Source organism: Mugil cephalus, chromosome 12, assembly GCF_022458985.1.
Source record: "Mugil cephalus isolate CIBA_MC_2020 chromosome 12, CIBA_Mcephalus_1.1, whole genome shotgun sequence".
In the NCBI taxonomy this organism is placed as follows: domain Eukaryota; kingdom Metazoa; phylum Chordata; class Actinopteri; order Mugiliformes; family Mugilidae; genus Mugil; species Mugil cephalus.
Genome location: NC_061781.1, coordinates 7,613,732 through 7,629,946, shown reverse-complemented (window position 1 = coordinate 7,629,946; position 16,215 = coordinate 7,613,732). Strand labels below are relative to the sequence as shown.

The window sequence follows — 16,215 nt, the reverse complement described above, 5'->3', positions numbered from 1 at the left end:
GTCTCACTCACTCGCTCACACACACACACACACACACACACACACACACACACACACACACACACACCTCCCTCTCCCTCTGCTCTCCCTCTCTGTCCTCCCATCTGTGAGTTCAGATGAACAGAAGTCTCCTGGGGCTTTTCATTGGCTGAGCTCCACGCTAAGAGGCGAGCTAATTGGCCAGCTGGGGCCCAGCCGGTTGTTGGAGACAGGGCATTGGCCGAGAGAAGGGTCAAGTGACATGTCATTGGTCAGATTGGCCCGTAACCTGGCAACTCTTCAGGCTCTCCCTCTTGAGAAAAGCCTTGCTAGAAGGAAAAAAAAAATCTTCAAAAGGCCGTTGAGCATAATTTGGCAACAGCTTTTCCTGAAAATTTGATGGTTAATTTGCAGCTTTTTGGTGATGGTGATAGTGTATGTGTGTGCACGTTGCAGATCCTTCCAGGCCTTGTGTGAATTTGCAAATAACCCTTGAATCATGAGGTCCTAAATTGTTGGAAGCACCGCGTCACCTTCAGCTTAACCAATTTATCAATCCAAACAGGCTAGAAGTCACAGCCAACCGGTTTCCATGGCAAATACAAGTGTGTGTGGCTTTGATTTTAATGTTTTTTTTTTTTGTTAATCCTTCTCCACTTATTGTCCTTGGCTCTTTACTTTCTTGATCCTCACATTTATCATATTTCTCCCCCTCTCTCAGTCCATACAGCTCTTGTATCCATTTCTCTTTCAAAAGACAAACACCAGAGGGGACGCAACAAGTCGTCCAACATTACCAGCGGCCCTCGTGAGCGTGCTGTGATGTCACATCCCTGTCAGAAGCATTACATTGTTTGTCAGTGGCCTCCAGTTTCATTACATTTCTCTACGTTAACTTTGGATTATTTTAAAGCAACAAAAAATAATGAGTTTCTTAGTCCAGAGTTGCCACTGATTTCCTGATTAACAGTTGTATTTAACAAAGCAACACCTCATATTTAAAGTGACTGTAAGCATGACCTCATGAGTATCTCCACGTCTGCTCGTCTGGTTTTCCCCGTTTTGCATCAGTGATGAGAACAACGATATCACAGATTGCTGACAGAGTCTTATCAAGCTGATCAACACCAAACATTAGTTTCCTGCAGGTACGTCATACCTTTTGTCTGCCTCAGTCTTCTCCGTCCAAGGTTTTTCTGCCAATGTAACATCACACTACTTCTGAGTTTTTGCTTCTCAGAGAGTATATGTTATTTAAAGATTATTAGGAAACATAAACAGGGGATTTGATCAATGGGCCGTACTGTTTTGGTGAGGACAGTCTCCACATTCACAACAAGTGAAACCCAATCTTTCTCCTACTTTCTCTCCTTCACTTCAGGTTAATATTTATCCACCTCAAACTTTTTTATTAAGTAGCAGAGTAAGCTAATCCAGAGGAAATGAGAGGTGGAGGTTAGTCACCGAGGATTAGTCTGGTCCCAGGACATCAAACGTTCCATTCCCACCCAGGAGATAATCATAGCCACGTTAGCCAGGAAATTAAGTGGCTGGCTTTGAGAGGGTCTCTAATCCCCGTCTTGCTCTCCTCTTACATTTCTCTTTCTTTCCCATCCGTCTTGCCTTCTCTAATTCTCTTCTCCTCCTCTGCCCATCCCCCCAACCCCCCCGTCTGACCCCACCTAGACTATAGCTAAGCCCACGTTCTCGACGATCTGCGGCAGATTGCTTGTGTCTGCAAGAAAACGTCCATCTTGGACGTCTAGGGTGGTATTAGATGGAGGACATTTATCTTTTTTCTTGTACTGAAAGTAATATCAGACCCTTTCAGACAAAAGAGCGCTCAGGCAAATGGAAGACTTCTCTGAGCTACGTTTCAACATGTGCGTCAGAGTTTTAAGAATCTGGAGTTATCAATGTGCAGTCATAAAGCTGAAAAATCTAGGCTTGTTATCAAATCTAACAAAGCTAAGCCAATACATTATGAAAAGGACAAAACATGTGTTTCTTTAGGACAGGGGTCTTCAATGTTTTTCAGGCCCCCAAACTGATGGAGAGATTAAGTATAATATAGAACACCTATTATATATGTTCTATATTAAACTCAGGCAATAGCATGTACGTACATACATTATTAGTATTATCATTTTGCATTCAATATTAAGCTATCCCCTATCCCTTTACTAAAATATGTTATTTGAAGAAATGAATATATATATATATATATATATATATATATATATATATATATATATATATATATATACATATATATATATAGATTTATTGATCTTTGATTTTAGCAATTGGCTGTTAGAAAAGAGATGTTTTCAAGAAGTCAGATAATAAACAGAAGGTTACGAAAGACTTCAAGAATTCCCGGTTGTGCGTATTTGTGATTTCTTTTCATCTAACATCCAGCGGAAAGAACTGCTCGCCATATGCTCTGTGTGTTTATGCGCCTGTGCATATGTACAATATCTGTCCATGTGTCGTGGTCCACATTCTGAACAAAAGCGCAGCACAGCAAGGGGATTGCTTCCTCTTTCCTGAGCATGTCATCTGGCACAAAAGTAAACGTTGCCTTCATTTTTCACACTTCTTTCTCCGTTTTTTTTTTATTTTTTCTCTCTCGTGCTGAGACCATATCATCCTGTCACATGTACCCAGTCACACATATCATATACACACTAATACTCAATATTGGGTTTGTACAGATATTAGTTGTTTTCATTACATTACAATGAAAATGTTGGTATTTTCATTATGTTTGGACAAGATGGAGTAAGTTGGAGATCAGTGTTTCCCATTTAATCTAAATCCAGGAGAACCTTAAATGTAGTTTTAGTTATATGATTGTACAGGTTTAGATCCTTTTTATTTCAAAATTTTAGAGATAATATCACTTATTCACTTGCACTGGTGAAAGGACACTGGGCTTCTTACAGGAAATTTTATACTGGATGGAAATAGGTGGGTTCCAAAAAAAAAGCAAGACAGAAACTGTGGAGATGAAAAAGAAAGCGAGCAGTGTAAAAAGACAAACAACACAATCTAAAATATGTAGAGACGAGAGCGGCACGACAGCGGGGACAGCGGGCCAAGACTTTCATGAAATTAAAATGAAGGAAAAAAACACAAGAAATAAAGGGAAAACCGAAAAGACTCGGCGGCCAACGCTACCCCTGACTGGAGCCAATCATCTGAAAGAGGAACCGAGTGTGTGCGAGGGGCTGAAGGAAATGTGCCACTTTCATCCTATTACAGCTCCATCATACCTGCCGCTGTAGCCACCTGCTCCCACCGTCACACCATCAGAATCGCGCACACACACGCGACTTATATTTCCAGTCTAGTGCTCGGGCTCCGTACGTGCACGCGCGCGAGTTCTCCCGTGCGCGTGGTAGAAATGTGGCTGTGCCGCTCTTATGTGCTTATGCTCTTATGCTAAGTCTTCAGAGATATCATAGAGAAATAAATAAATAATGGGAAAATCCACAAACACAAACCCAGCAGAGATTTTCCTGCCTGGAGCACTGATATTATAAAAATGGCAGAGCAGGTAAAAAAAAAAAAAATGTACCCAACTCTCATCTCTGTCTTCTCTCCCGTCACGTGTGTGTGTCTCTGTCAGGTAAGTTGTCTCCCCTTTAACCCCTACCTTCCTCTGCTTCTCTGCCCTCCTCTACGCTCTTCCTTGGAATTCACCTGTCTTTGTTCCCCGTAATCCTCAAAGGGGGGAACTTTTTTTAAGTCGGGAAGTTTGAGTTAGTGAAAAGGAGACACAGATAGGGGGTGTGGGGGTGTGGGGCTGAAGGATATAGTATCTGGGTGGCAGGGAGGAGGCTTAGAGGGAGCCAAATTATCCACCTTCACTTTTTTTTTTAAGGCTCCCCATCTCCTCATCCTTCTCCCTGTCCCCCTGTATATTGCATCACCCCTGACTCGATTCCTCACTCTTTCTGTCCGCTTATCAACTCCACACCTTGCACTTTCAAGGACGAGCTTAACAGTTAAGAACACTAAGGATTGGATAAACCTGTGTGTGTGTGTGTGTGTGTGTGTTGGTGGCTCTAAATGTGTGTGATTTTGTGTCTGTTCTAGCTATTATTTTTTCTCTGCATGTTTAATATCTATGCTGCTGCATATGCGTGTGCTTGGTATAGTGTGCGCCCAAACCAGTATTGTGTATGTGTGTGAGTTCTGTGTGTATTTCTCCTGTGGCTTTGCTGCAGAGACTAATCCTATCCTCTCTGCTATCGCCTTACCTTCCCTCTTACTATCATGTATTTATCCCCATCTCTCTCTCTCTTTCTCCCCACCACAGTCACAGTTTCCCCTTTCTCTCACTTTCATATCCACCCCATGCATTCCTCACCTTCACTTCCTAGAGTATGAACTTATATATAAAATATACACACACTTGCAAAAATAGCTGCATTTCCAAGTGGAAAAGTGCACAGCCAACTCCTATTTCACCGTTTGCGTTGCTTAGACACAGCTCAGACTGTTAACAGATACACATAATGTGGACTCGGCTCCTATTTAGGGACAGAAAGATGGCTCCCAAAAAGAAAACCATTCTTGGAGCTTTCACACCTAACCAGTTTGTTTGGTCCATGTGCATGTGTCTTTCTAGTTTGATAAGGTTATATAAAGTGTGAAAAATGTGTCTAAAAGCTGTCGATTGAACTCTGAGGTGGAATAAACAGCCCAAAGAAATCGTAGACATAAGTGTTTATGGAAAACATGTGTGACTTTAGCATGTACCACTACCAATAAATCAATCTCTTGTCTCATAAACACTTGTAAACGTATTCTAATCTAACACTCCTGACCTAAATCTTAGCTTCGTGATGGTTATGAAATTCAACATTTGTTTCAAATAAGCGAGTTGTTGGTTCAAATGGGTTTTCATTTTGGAGGCTGTGATTTGTAGTGCTATTAAATTGTACCAACGCATGTTTGTTTTTTGTTCTTTTTTTATTTTGACAACCCGTTTTGAGTCTTTGGGACAGACTAAATAACAAAAACACTTTAGTGTTTAATTCAATACAGTTTAACAGAACCACTAACTACATCCTCCAGAATGATCATCCAGTTCATTTACCAACTTCTTGACGTCAATTCAACATAATGTGAACATTATAACAGTCATGAAGCTGAGGTTTAGTGCAGGACTGTTATATTTTCTCAATTTCACACGTTTACCCAATGAACTGGCAAGTGAGTGGTTAACAGGTACCGATGTTAAGCCTCATTACATGAATATGGGGATTTTCCCTGATACATAAAGAATAAAATATGTATACAAAGTTAAATATATGTCACTATTCATGATATGAGTTCCTGTAGCAATCTCAACCAACATGCACCAAGTTTACTACTGCTGGTTTGTTGGTACTGATATCAAAAGCAGATTGGTCCAGTAAAAAAGGCAGCACTGTATCATTTATTTTTTCCCCATGACTCTTTACTGTGTACAGCTGACTCTTTGTTGGACTTTTGATTGGTCTGCTTACCACCAACCACGTGGCTGTTTAGTCAAGTCCTGATTTTTACTGTTTCTAGGCTGGGCAAATAATAATAATAATGTAAAACCTTGAAACTCTGTAATTAAAGAGTCCAATAGAGTCTTCAAGTTAATCTGGAGGGAAGACGGCTAATATAAGTAATGGTACTAATTTTGCCAAACATTATAGACATTACACACACTCAGTCCACAGGTTTTTAACTGTGAGTCCGCACCTGGGAAAAGGTGGGAGCCATTGATTGGTCTCCATTTGTGTAAGCAACCATACTTTTAGTGGTTAGTCCAGGCCCTGGCTCATGTTATGGTTATAGTTATAGTTAAAGCATTGTATCTCCTGTTTTTGTTCTTTTCATTTATTTTTTTGGTTGTCCAATCTATGGCCTCCTCAGGCCTCGCACCAACTGCGGCCTGGTTCATTATTAATTGATGTACAGCAAATTCCAATAATACAATGGAATACGGCCCACACACCGAGGTTGTGCTTAGCTGTGTTATACTTTTTAGTGTTAAAAGTAGGTGAAACTCCCGCAATGAGCAAGTTACCTTCCCCACAAAATGTTAAAGAAAACTTTTGCCACATGTAATTAAAAATGACAGAACCAAAGGTAAAATTCAATGGGAAAATGAATATCCCTCTATTGAAAACAAGTGGAAGTGAGTCCTACATTTGCCTACATACATTTATTTCATTCTGCTTACTTTAATATGCTGGAGGTCACTCGGTAAATCTGACCTGAGTGGCCCAGTCGATACTTCGTATAGTCTTCTGTATTTGGCTCTAAATAATAATTTAAAAAAAAAGTTCGGACGACCCTTCCTAAAGGGACTGTAAACTACTAAAAGATTGTAAATTACTGCCATGTCCTATGTAGCAACAACAACAACAACGAAAATCTGCTTCTGTGTCTGCTGAAAGGTTGTTTTGATGCCCCCATCTAGATAACTTTTAAATGCCATCTAAAAAAAAGAGAGAATTTAATTTGATTGATAGGTCTTCGTACTGATATGCACACAACGCGCACACAGTCTCTGCCACTCCCTCCCACATCTAGACTAAATAAATGGGATGTGCTTTGCATTAAGTGGTATTAATAGCCGTATTCATGTGAGAAGCTCTAAACTGCATGCTTTGGGGAAAATTGACCTTCTGTGGTCTTAATTGTACGAGAGGCTCAACAATGCTGTGACATTTAACTGTGCTCCAGTCTTAATTCTTAGCCCTTTATTCTAGAGCTTTGCTGACATTTCAGTGGGAAGAGGTTTGAGAATAAAGATGCTTGGTGCTTCTTTGGTGTCGCAAACAAATAAACACATTTGCCCTGCTTATTTTATTCTTTCCACTATCTTGCTCTGCCTCGCTTACAGTTTTGGCGGAGACGTTAGACCTTTGCTGTCTATCACCATCACTCTTTTTGCCGCCACTCTGTGTGTCTCTCAGCGAAGCAGAGTGAGATTTTACAGCCCAGTAGAACAGAGTGATCCAAATGGTGTACTGCGTCTGGAAGAGGTTTCATAGGGTTTGTGATCAATAGCAGTGACTCAGCAATTACTTTGCCAGGTGCAAGTTCTGGTTGTGAAACTTTACTCTAAAGCCCACATGCTGTAGGATGAATCGTAAGGCATCATGATACTCTGATCGGGTTTGTTGTAAGAGATGGGGAAATAAAAAAAAAAATAATAATAACAATTAAAAAAGTAGAGCTATAAGTTGAAACTTAACATGTCCATTCTGAGCCGGATTACTCAAGTAGTATACAGATACTACTGCACAGTTTATTTCTTAAGATATTTCTTAAACATTTTACCCAGAGTTCTTATCATAATGGTATCGATCTTTTTAATAATGAAAGTTTTGCTTAGTGCTGTACAAAAGAAACAAAACAAATACAATGTCTATGTCAGCACGTCTTAAAGCTCACTAATTAACACACTGTGTCACTTTCAATTAGTGGGTTTTGAAGTTCCTTGTTTGTGGATTGTGGTTCCTTTGTACAGAGTAGGAGTTGAACAACTTCCACTTATTTAAAGTCGACTATTATGTCGATGACATCACACATAAAAACAGTAGAGACTATTGTTTTGCAGCAATGAAATCTTGACCTGAATACATATTGAAGCGTGTCACCCAAAGAAGCTACAGATGCTTTTCTGCAAGGTAGCTGAAACTTGAACACGAGCTGTTGTCGGCCGTAGCCCAGTAGCCCACATCAACACCATAAGCACCGTCAGACTGACACTTGTTATAAACTCTCAGCCCTACCATTACTTCGGTCTCCCACGTGGTCCATTCACTGACATCAAGGAAAAAAACACGCTCTACCACCACAACGTCAACACCAAAGATGTCACACACAACACAACAGAACTGAACATAAGCACAGGAGATTATCAGTACTGTGAGCTGCAGATATGTATAGTCAATAGTACTTTTTTAAATCTAGCCAGGATGAAGAATAATTATAATAAAAACTGTATATCGCCGAAGCCTTTACCAGTAAATGGTAGATTTGCAGCCACCTTCTCTCTGTTACCGTGAGACGTTTTGTGAGGTTGTTAACTGACTCATGTCCGAAGGTTTTCGACCGTTCTTCTGTTCCTTGCACCGTGTTAGCGCATGCCTTTTCAGATGAGTTTCACATGAGTGTGCACTGCCTTAGTACTTTTGCTGTATGTCACGGTGGAATGTGGTTCATCATTGTTTCCGCACATTTAATGAACCGCTGCTAGTTTACTGCAATGACCCACTGGACTCTCCGAGGTGTCCGTGTGGTCATGCGATTGAGAACTAGTCGTCGAGCAGCAAAATCGACTAGTCGTTTTACTAGTCAGGACCCCTAGTCCTGACTAGTAAAATAAACCCCTAGTTTAGCGGACGCAGCTCCTCTTGTTGAAGTCGTATTGTTCTGTTCTTCTAACAAGCAAATAAGCATATTTCCCAAAGTATTTTACTTCACACGAAAGAGAGACGAGCTCAGAGTAATTCTTTTGAAAATATAAAAAATATTTCTTTCTCATACACTGCAATTGACACTTGCAGGGTGAGTGTCTACTGTGTGGTCAACATGGAAATAATGATAAACTCCAGGAAGACCTCATTTGAATAGCTGTTTGCATGTGCAGAGGTGAGCCGCGCGTTCTTCTGAGTGTGCTTGTCGACTCTCTTTCCTTTAGTGCTACTTTGTTAAGAGGCCGCAGTAATTAGCCTTAGAAAATGGATGGCTTTTCGCCAGCAGCTGCAATTACTGCTTTCTCTAGAATGAATGGAAGGATAAATGGATGGGGGTAGGGCATGTATACAGTATTGAATGAAGGGATGGAGAATAGATAAAGACTGGGATACTGTGATGGAGGTTAGCGATGATTGACCAGAAGGAAGGATCAGCAGACTGTTAGGGGATATGGAGTGTGTGGAAGATCGGGATGCATGATAATTAACTACCTGCCAGCTTTAGCTGTTGTTCATGTGGTCAATACTTTCCAGCTAAAGCCTAAAAATTGAACAGAAATGCATGTTTAGTTAAGGCTCTTGAGAAATCACCAATGAACAGAAAGACCCCAGTTGTCCAATGGATTCGAACCAGGACGTGTTTACTAGTTTTCTACATATAATCCAAATAATGAGCCCAATCAGAATAAAAATGCCTCACAAAGCCATCTCACTGGCCCAATCTGACCAAATCAAAAAGAACTTTCAGTGTCATTGAGGGCGATGGTGTAAACCTTTCATAATCCATTCATTAGGAAATATTAGTGCCTATTAACCACGTAGACACTTGGATCTGGATGTTTTGAAATAAGATGAAGAAATGTTGCCCATGTACATGTAGCCACACACAATGTACGTACAGTATGCAGACACGCAGGCATTGGGTATTTCACACACCGTGTATTATGCGACACACACATTCGCGCACACACACACGCACACAGGAACTGCAGAGAGATGTGTTTTAATTGAGTCAGGCCAAAGTGCTGGCTGAGCAGAATGATATGACTGATACGGATTAGAACCAGCCTTCCCTTATTCATCGATTTCCACAAGGGTGGGAGGCAGAGTGGGGGGGCGAGATGGGCAGAGGACAAAGAGGGAGCAAAATCTTTTCTCTATTGATTTACAGAAGGAGAAAATGACATTGGATGTGAAAGAATCCCACAAGCCCTTTCCGCACGTCCGAGTTTCTAGATGCACATGAATCCGCGTGTTTTCCTGGTAAAAGGGCGGTTAGGGAGGAAACGCTAAAGAGGGACGGAGCAGGAGGAAAGAGTTGCAAATTTAGTGATAAGTGATGGATGGAATGGAGAGTGGGAGGTGGGGAAAGACGCAGGGTGTAGGAGGAAGAACAGCCGTCTTAAGTAAGAGTTAGGGAAGGAGATCTAATAGTACTCAGAGGAAGCCTTTATTTCACTTAGGGAGGGTTGGTTAATGAAGGGAGAAGGTGAGGTGTTGACAGGGGGAGGATGAGGGGGGGTGGAAGAGTCTGATGGGGACGATGAGGATGGAGATGATGACGGACTGTACGCGAAGATAACACAAAGTGAAGAAAGAGGCACTTCACATTTGGACTAAGTGGTCTCATTTAGGCAGCATGCATGTACCAAATACTCCATGTCGATCTAAATCCCTTTGAAATCCTTGAAACAGCTTGAGTGAAAAGGATGGGACGCTGGAGCCGTTGTGTGTGTGTGTATGCGTGTGCGCGTGCGTGTCAGCGCCGAAAGTGATGGGGTGCTGTGTTTTATGGGGAAATTGAAGGGTCTGTTAAAATGAGAGAGATGAGTCCCTCTTGCAGTGTGTGTGTGCGTGTGTGTCCCTGTGTCGGTCTGTGAGTGTGTGTCTGCTCCTTCTCCCCTCAGTATCGGTCTCTTCTGCTTGATTTCCGCGCTCCCCTCTCTGCCTCTCCTCTGCTTGCTATGCCGTGAAATGGTTTTTCACTAGACCATTACCCCGACCAGTGCGCTACACTACTGCCACCGCCCTCTGCGAGTGAGAGGGAGTCTGTTTAAGTGTGTGTGTGTGTGTGTGTGTGTGTGCGCGCCTAGAGAGAAGGAGCGGGGTGTGTCTGGCTCCGTACAGTAGCTGCATTTGAAAGGGAAAAATTGTGCATGTTTAGTTTATGTGTGGGAATGATGGATTGTGTGCGCGAGCGAGAGGGGGGGGGGTAGAGGGTGTATCCACGCAGGCTGAGCTGTCATAGTGTTTGCCCTGCCCCGTAGTCCTGTCACAGTTGTCTACTAACATCTAACATCTCCCCTCTCTCTCTGCCTCTGTCTCTCTGAGACACACCAGCAGTTACAGTATAAGCAGCTATAGCTGTAGCCGGTGGATTACTGAGCTCACTGCCTACCAGGGAATCTCCTAGCTCTGTCTAAATGGTTTTTGGAACTGTCAGTTTTTCAATCATAAGCACATTTCAAGGTGTTGTTGCAAAATGAGCATTTCAAAGCATACAACATACACACAAAATACTGTGGACTCACTCATCACCACTTATAATTGCAATGTTATTAAGTCACTTGTCTAAAACAACAGTTTAGTTGGTCATCTTTATTGTGACTTTTTTTTTTACCGTGTGATGTGTTCAGAGCTCTCAGATTTGTTAACAAACTAACATGTTCTCGTATTTATTCCAATGTTGCTCCATTCATGAACACAACTACAGTATCAGTGTTAACTCGTGTTAACACTGTTGAAGGGAAGCAAAGGGAAATCCAGTTGCATGTGCCCAGCTTATAGTATTGTCGTGAACATACCTAGAACAGATGTGAGTGAGCCGATCTCAAACTTTTCAAATTTTATTATTGCATTGAAATTATGGTGCGTGTTTTCATTTACAGTTATAATTAGAGTTTAGCGCTGGTCTCTAAAACAACTATCAGTACAGAGGTCAATTAATTAATAATGAGTTAATAAACATATCTGCTTTCATTCAGTGTGTTTACACGCACAGCTTAATGGAGCTGTGCTTGAAATTCGACTTTTTGAATGTGGCCCTTGTTCCAGTTTCCATACAATGGAGAAAATCGAATAACTGACAGGAAAAAAAAATGTATCTTGTATTTAATGTGCACGCTACTTTTGCTGCAGATAAGATATACGCTATCCCTCAGACGGTTCATCTACCAGCTGTATTTACCTTCTTCTTCTTCTTCTGCGACAGGCTTTCTTGGATGTTTTCGTTCCGGGGTGAAACGCCAGCGCAGTGGTTGAGGAGAACGCACACACACGTTATCTTGTTGCAGTCCGATTAAGCGTACACATGGAGAAATCCAAATTCCAAACGCATTGTCTGGGAGTCTTATTCGGTTAAGGAGAAATCCCATTTTAGTCGTAGTAATGTGTTTACCTGCACTTAAGTTATCCAGTTAGTCTGATTAAGGCAATAATTTGTTTGAGAAAAAGACTTCACAGCTTGTTCCAAGATATTTATCATTTCCCCACGTCCTGGCGCACACCCAACAAACAGCTCTTCACAGTTCTGATGCAGAAGTTCCTCTGCGCAGCAAATGGTTTTGATGTTTATTTGCATACAGAGCGTGAAATTGAGATTGGACTTCTGGTGCTAGTTAGGGACGCCTGTGGAGACACATTTTGATGCCAGGTGTGACCACAGACACTTAAAGCTGAGGTAGCCACTTGTAATTGGAATATGAGGAGACGCCGAGAAACACTCCAAAACTGGGAGTGTTTCCCTCCCAGGTCAGTTTTTGTGGGCTGGTTTGAACTCAGTTATGACTCTGTTCTGGATTAAATCAACTGATTAGGTCGCTGTGAGTCACCGGATAACACAATATGACTGTTTGTAGGCTTATAATTGTATAATCAAGTAGTTTACCTGATGCATCTGTGGAAGAGTAACTGTTGCATGAAGATTTCGTCACTTGCTTCCAGAGGGTGTCTTCTAAAGTGAACTTGTTGCTTGGAGACCGTACACTGGCGTACGTATGCCAGTGTCCACATCTGTTGCTAATGCTAATTGCTAATTTCCCCCTAAATTACAGCCAATCACAAAAGTGTTTGCTAGCACAGCATTGAAGATGTATCAGGACTTTCTCCGTTTCCCTTTGCACATAATTAGAACATATTTGCCTGCTCTCCACACACTCCCTAGCTTGCGCACACGTCCGTTCATTATGCTCTCGAATGTTTGTGTTGACTCAGTCTGTGGCATCACACACTAATCGGCTCCTGATCTGTATGTACAGAAACGCGGGAAGACACACATTTGAGCGAAGCGGGACCAAATCATATACTCACTCTACCACAGAGAGGTGGACGCTTTTGGTTTTTCCATTATCTTTGGCGTGTGTGATTATCTTTCGTAATCCCGTAAAGAAGTCTCTATGAAAGCTATCTTCCCGCCACATTCTTTCCCCCCATCTCCGACACCTGCCTCCCTCTTTCATTTATTTTCTCATCACTCCTCCACTCATGACTCTGCTTTACCCCCCTTCCCCCCTCTGATGATGCAGTTATTCGCCCTCTCATCTCTCACCCCTCTCGCCGCCTCTAGTCCCCTCTTTTAACATCTTGTTTAAGTCGTGACGTTAACGTCCCTTTCACCTCCCCACTCCGTCGCCCTCGCCTTCACCCCATTCACTCCCTTGTTTTATAATTCACCTCTCATCTCTTTTCTCTCCCTCTGCCGCTCCTCAATGGCTCCGTAATATCCCTCCTCCTCTCCTCGTCTCCCTCACCTACTCTCTCTAACTCATTTACTTCACATTCATTCTGTCTCTCTTTCCTCCTTTCTTCTCCACCTAATGCCTTTTCATTCTTTTGCTCCACCTCTCTATTCCCTCTTAATATCCCGCCGTCTCTCTACCTGAGAGATTGAAGCTATAAAGACAGGTGTTCAAAAGAAAGCAGGGCCAGCAAATCTGTTTTATATGCCTGCTGGCATTATTCCCTGGAATACAGAGAGACAGAGAAACAGAAGTGGTCTGTAATATCTTCTTCTCAGCACTTCAAGGAGAGAAAAAGAACCTAGATTCCTATAAAACCTTTGTCTCCACCACTTTGAACACACGTGATTTAACACCATTTCAGTCTTTTCTTTGTGAGAGCACCCTACTTTTACGGGACATTATAGCCGCAAAATGTTTCAGACGACATATAGTAACATCCTTTCTCTCCGACCACAATGTACTTAAAGAAATAGTTATGCGTTAGGCAATATTACCCAGTAGGAATGGGAATTATCAACAAAAGCACCATTTCACGGTGGCAAAGGTGCGATAGGCTTCATTCAGCGGGCCGATTCACGGCCCCGACATTACGCCGCGCCCCGAAGAGATTGTTTAATGCCGCGCGCAAGTTTTATTTTTATTGTTAAACTTCTGCGTGCGCCCAGAGTCACCCAGTCACCTGAATCATATCTCACTTCCTCAGCCCGCGGCAAACTAAAACGACTCTCATTTACAGTTTTTCAATGTGCCTCGCGGAAGGAGAATGGCTCCGTGTATACGTCTGCGCGTGTGCCGCTTAATGGAGCGCGTTGACGTCTGGGGTTTAGCCGGCTTCTTTTAGGAGCGCCGCGGCAGCTGGAATCTCCCCTCTGAATAGGCCGGGATAATCTGTGAGAGGGAGAACGCGTGCGCGCGAGCTTGTGTGTGGAGGAGGCAAATAAAGAGGAATGGGAAGAAGGGGGGGATGTGAGGGTTAAAAGCAGAACCAGTTAGAGGAGGAAGTAGGAGAGACTGAACTGTCAGCAGCTTGCCTTAATCTCATTTTTTATATATATAAATGAAGATGAGACATGAAACTGTAACTCTGTTTGTATGTTTCAGAGAAACACGACTCCATCCTGTTTTTAAGTGACCTAATCTGGGAATGAGACCCGTCTACCTCCAAAAAACTTTCTTAACACTCTGAGTCCGTCATAACTAACCTTTGTCAATTCAAAATTAGCCCCGTATCACAAACTCGAATGCTTATGGGTGTGTATTACACATGCTTGAGCCCACGGTTTAGCAGTTTATACACACTTAAAGCAGGGAAATACACCGTGTTACTTAGGCTGACTAACTTTTATGTGCCCCCACGTACTCACGTTTGTTTTTTTCCATTACCAGATGCCAGGCAGAGGGCCAGACCATCGGCTGACGCCGCGCTACGAAGAGGTGGAGCGTCAGTACGCCTCCTTACCAAGGTACCGCGTCCTGTCCTTTTTCCATCGCCTGCCTCGTTCAGACCGAGCATTAACATCTGACCTTGGCAGTCTTATCTCCCCATCACAAGTGGCCAGCTTTAAATGCCCGCGGTCACACCTGACATTAAAATGCGTCTCGCCTGCCAGCGCTCAGTTTCGTGCACTGTGTGTGAATATACAAACTGCTCCATCTGGTATCTCGGAAACACTGTATCAAAACCACGTAGAGCGCTGTTTGTTGTGCCTCATGACTTGGGGGCATGATATATCAATCAACCAATATATATATATATATAATAAATGACCAGTCATTTTTTTAGGAAATACAAAACTTAGCTACACACTCCTTAATCATTAACGTTTTTAACAACAGAATTAAAAGTAGTCTACACATATTAAATCCTTTTATTGGTTGATTCGTGTTTAGATTTATTTAACATTTATGGGACAGAACATTTTAAAAGCCTCTCATTGCTAATGAACAGACATCACTTATGGTTCTTTCTCCTTTTCTGGCAATCACTTACAATAGCGTTTTTTTTGTCTCTCTTCTTTTCTCTTCTCTTCTTTTCTCTTCTCTTCTTCTTTCTCCACATGTCTAATTAAATCTGCTTAATCTGTCTTTCTTCCTGAGTGTCTCCCGAGGCCTCTGTCTCAGCCAGGAACTCACCTTACCCCCTCCCAGGAGAACTCACACTGAGACGGGATTGAAATCTGATCCCTCAATCCCGGATCTGCTTCCCCCACCAAAACCTTCTTTGCCGTATGCTCCATCAGAAGTTTTTTAAAGTCTCTGTTTCGTGTCTTAACTCGGCAACTAAGTGAGCGGCGCCACTAAAACGCTTAATTCCAGGAGCCGCTCGCCTTTTGAACCCGAACCTCTGTATTTTCTTGTCCAGTGAAATATAGTTGGCCAGCTTCTTTGTGAGAAAGTATTTTCAGACTGTTGAGAAAACCAACACAGAAGAGATACGGTAGGTCTGGATTTGACGTAACGACTATTACTATTGCTATTTCTGGGCCGCCTGCGTCCGCCTGCTGCCCAGTACATGGTTTTTGTTATCCTCCCTGGGCAGCCATGAAATATTGCTAACATTATCCAACGCAAGAACAATAACAGCTTTCTGAGTTTATTAATCAATTCTTGAAACATTCTTCCCATTTATTTCTCGTTGCGTGTTTCGTGACGTAGGCGGATAAATACCCCTGTTTCTGAACGGCCACAGTTGTATAAACGTTAGGAACGTGTACAGAACCACAGCTGTTCGCTGACCATTTAAGCACGTTGGCCTCAAAGTGGAGCACAGCCGCAGACACACTATATTCTCCGACCGTCGGCCTCTCCCAGGCTCTCAGCATCTCATTTTTCATTTGCGCCGTTGCCACTTTCTCATCCTGGAAGGCCTCAAACTCAACCTTCCACTCTTCCGCGATCTTTACGTCTCAACATTTTTCTTTTTTTTCTGTGCGATGTCTCACTCCGTCCTGTTTCCTTTTTCTTGGTCACTTTTTAACTTTCCACACAGTCCTGCAGTAACATGCTCTAAGAACAGG

General features: G+C 42.4%; 1 protein-coding gene across 4 annotated transcripts in view; it reads left to right on the top strand.

Annotated features, from left to right (window-relative positions):
• pard3bb (par-3 family cell polarity regulator beta b) overlaps nt 1-16,215 on the top strand; it is a 208,916-nt gene that overhangs the window by 173,954 nt on the left and 18,747 nt on the right. For all 4 annotated transcript variants that reach the window (XM_047600652.1, XM_047600653.1, XM_047600651.1 and 1 more), the window contains one exon: nt 14,585-14,661. In XM_047600652.1, coding sequence (XP_047456608.1) covers nt 14,585-14,661 — 77 coding nt within the window. The remainder of the gene's footprint in view (nt 1-14,584; nt 14,662-16,215) is intronic.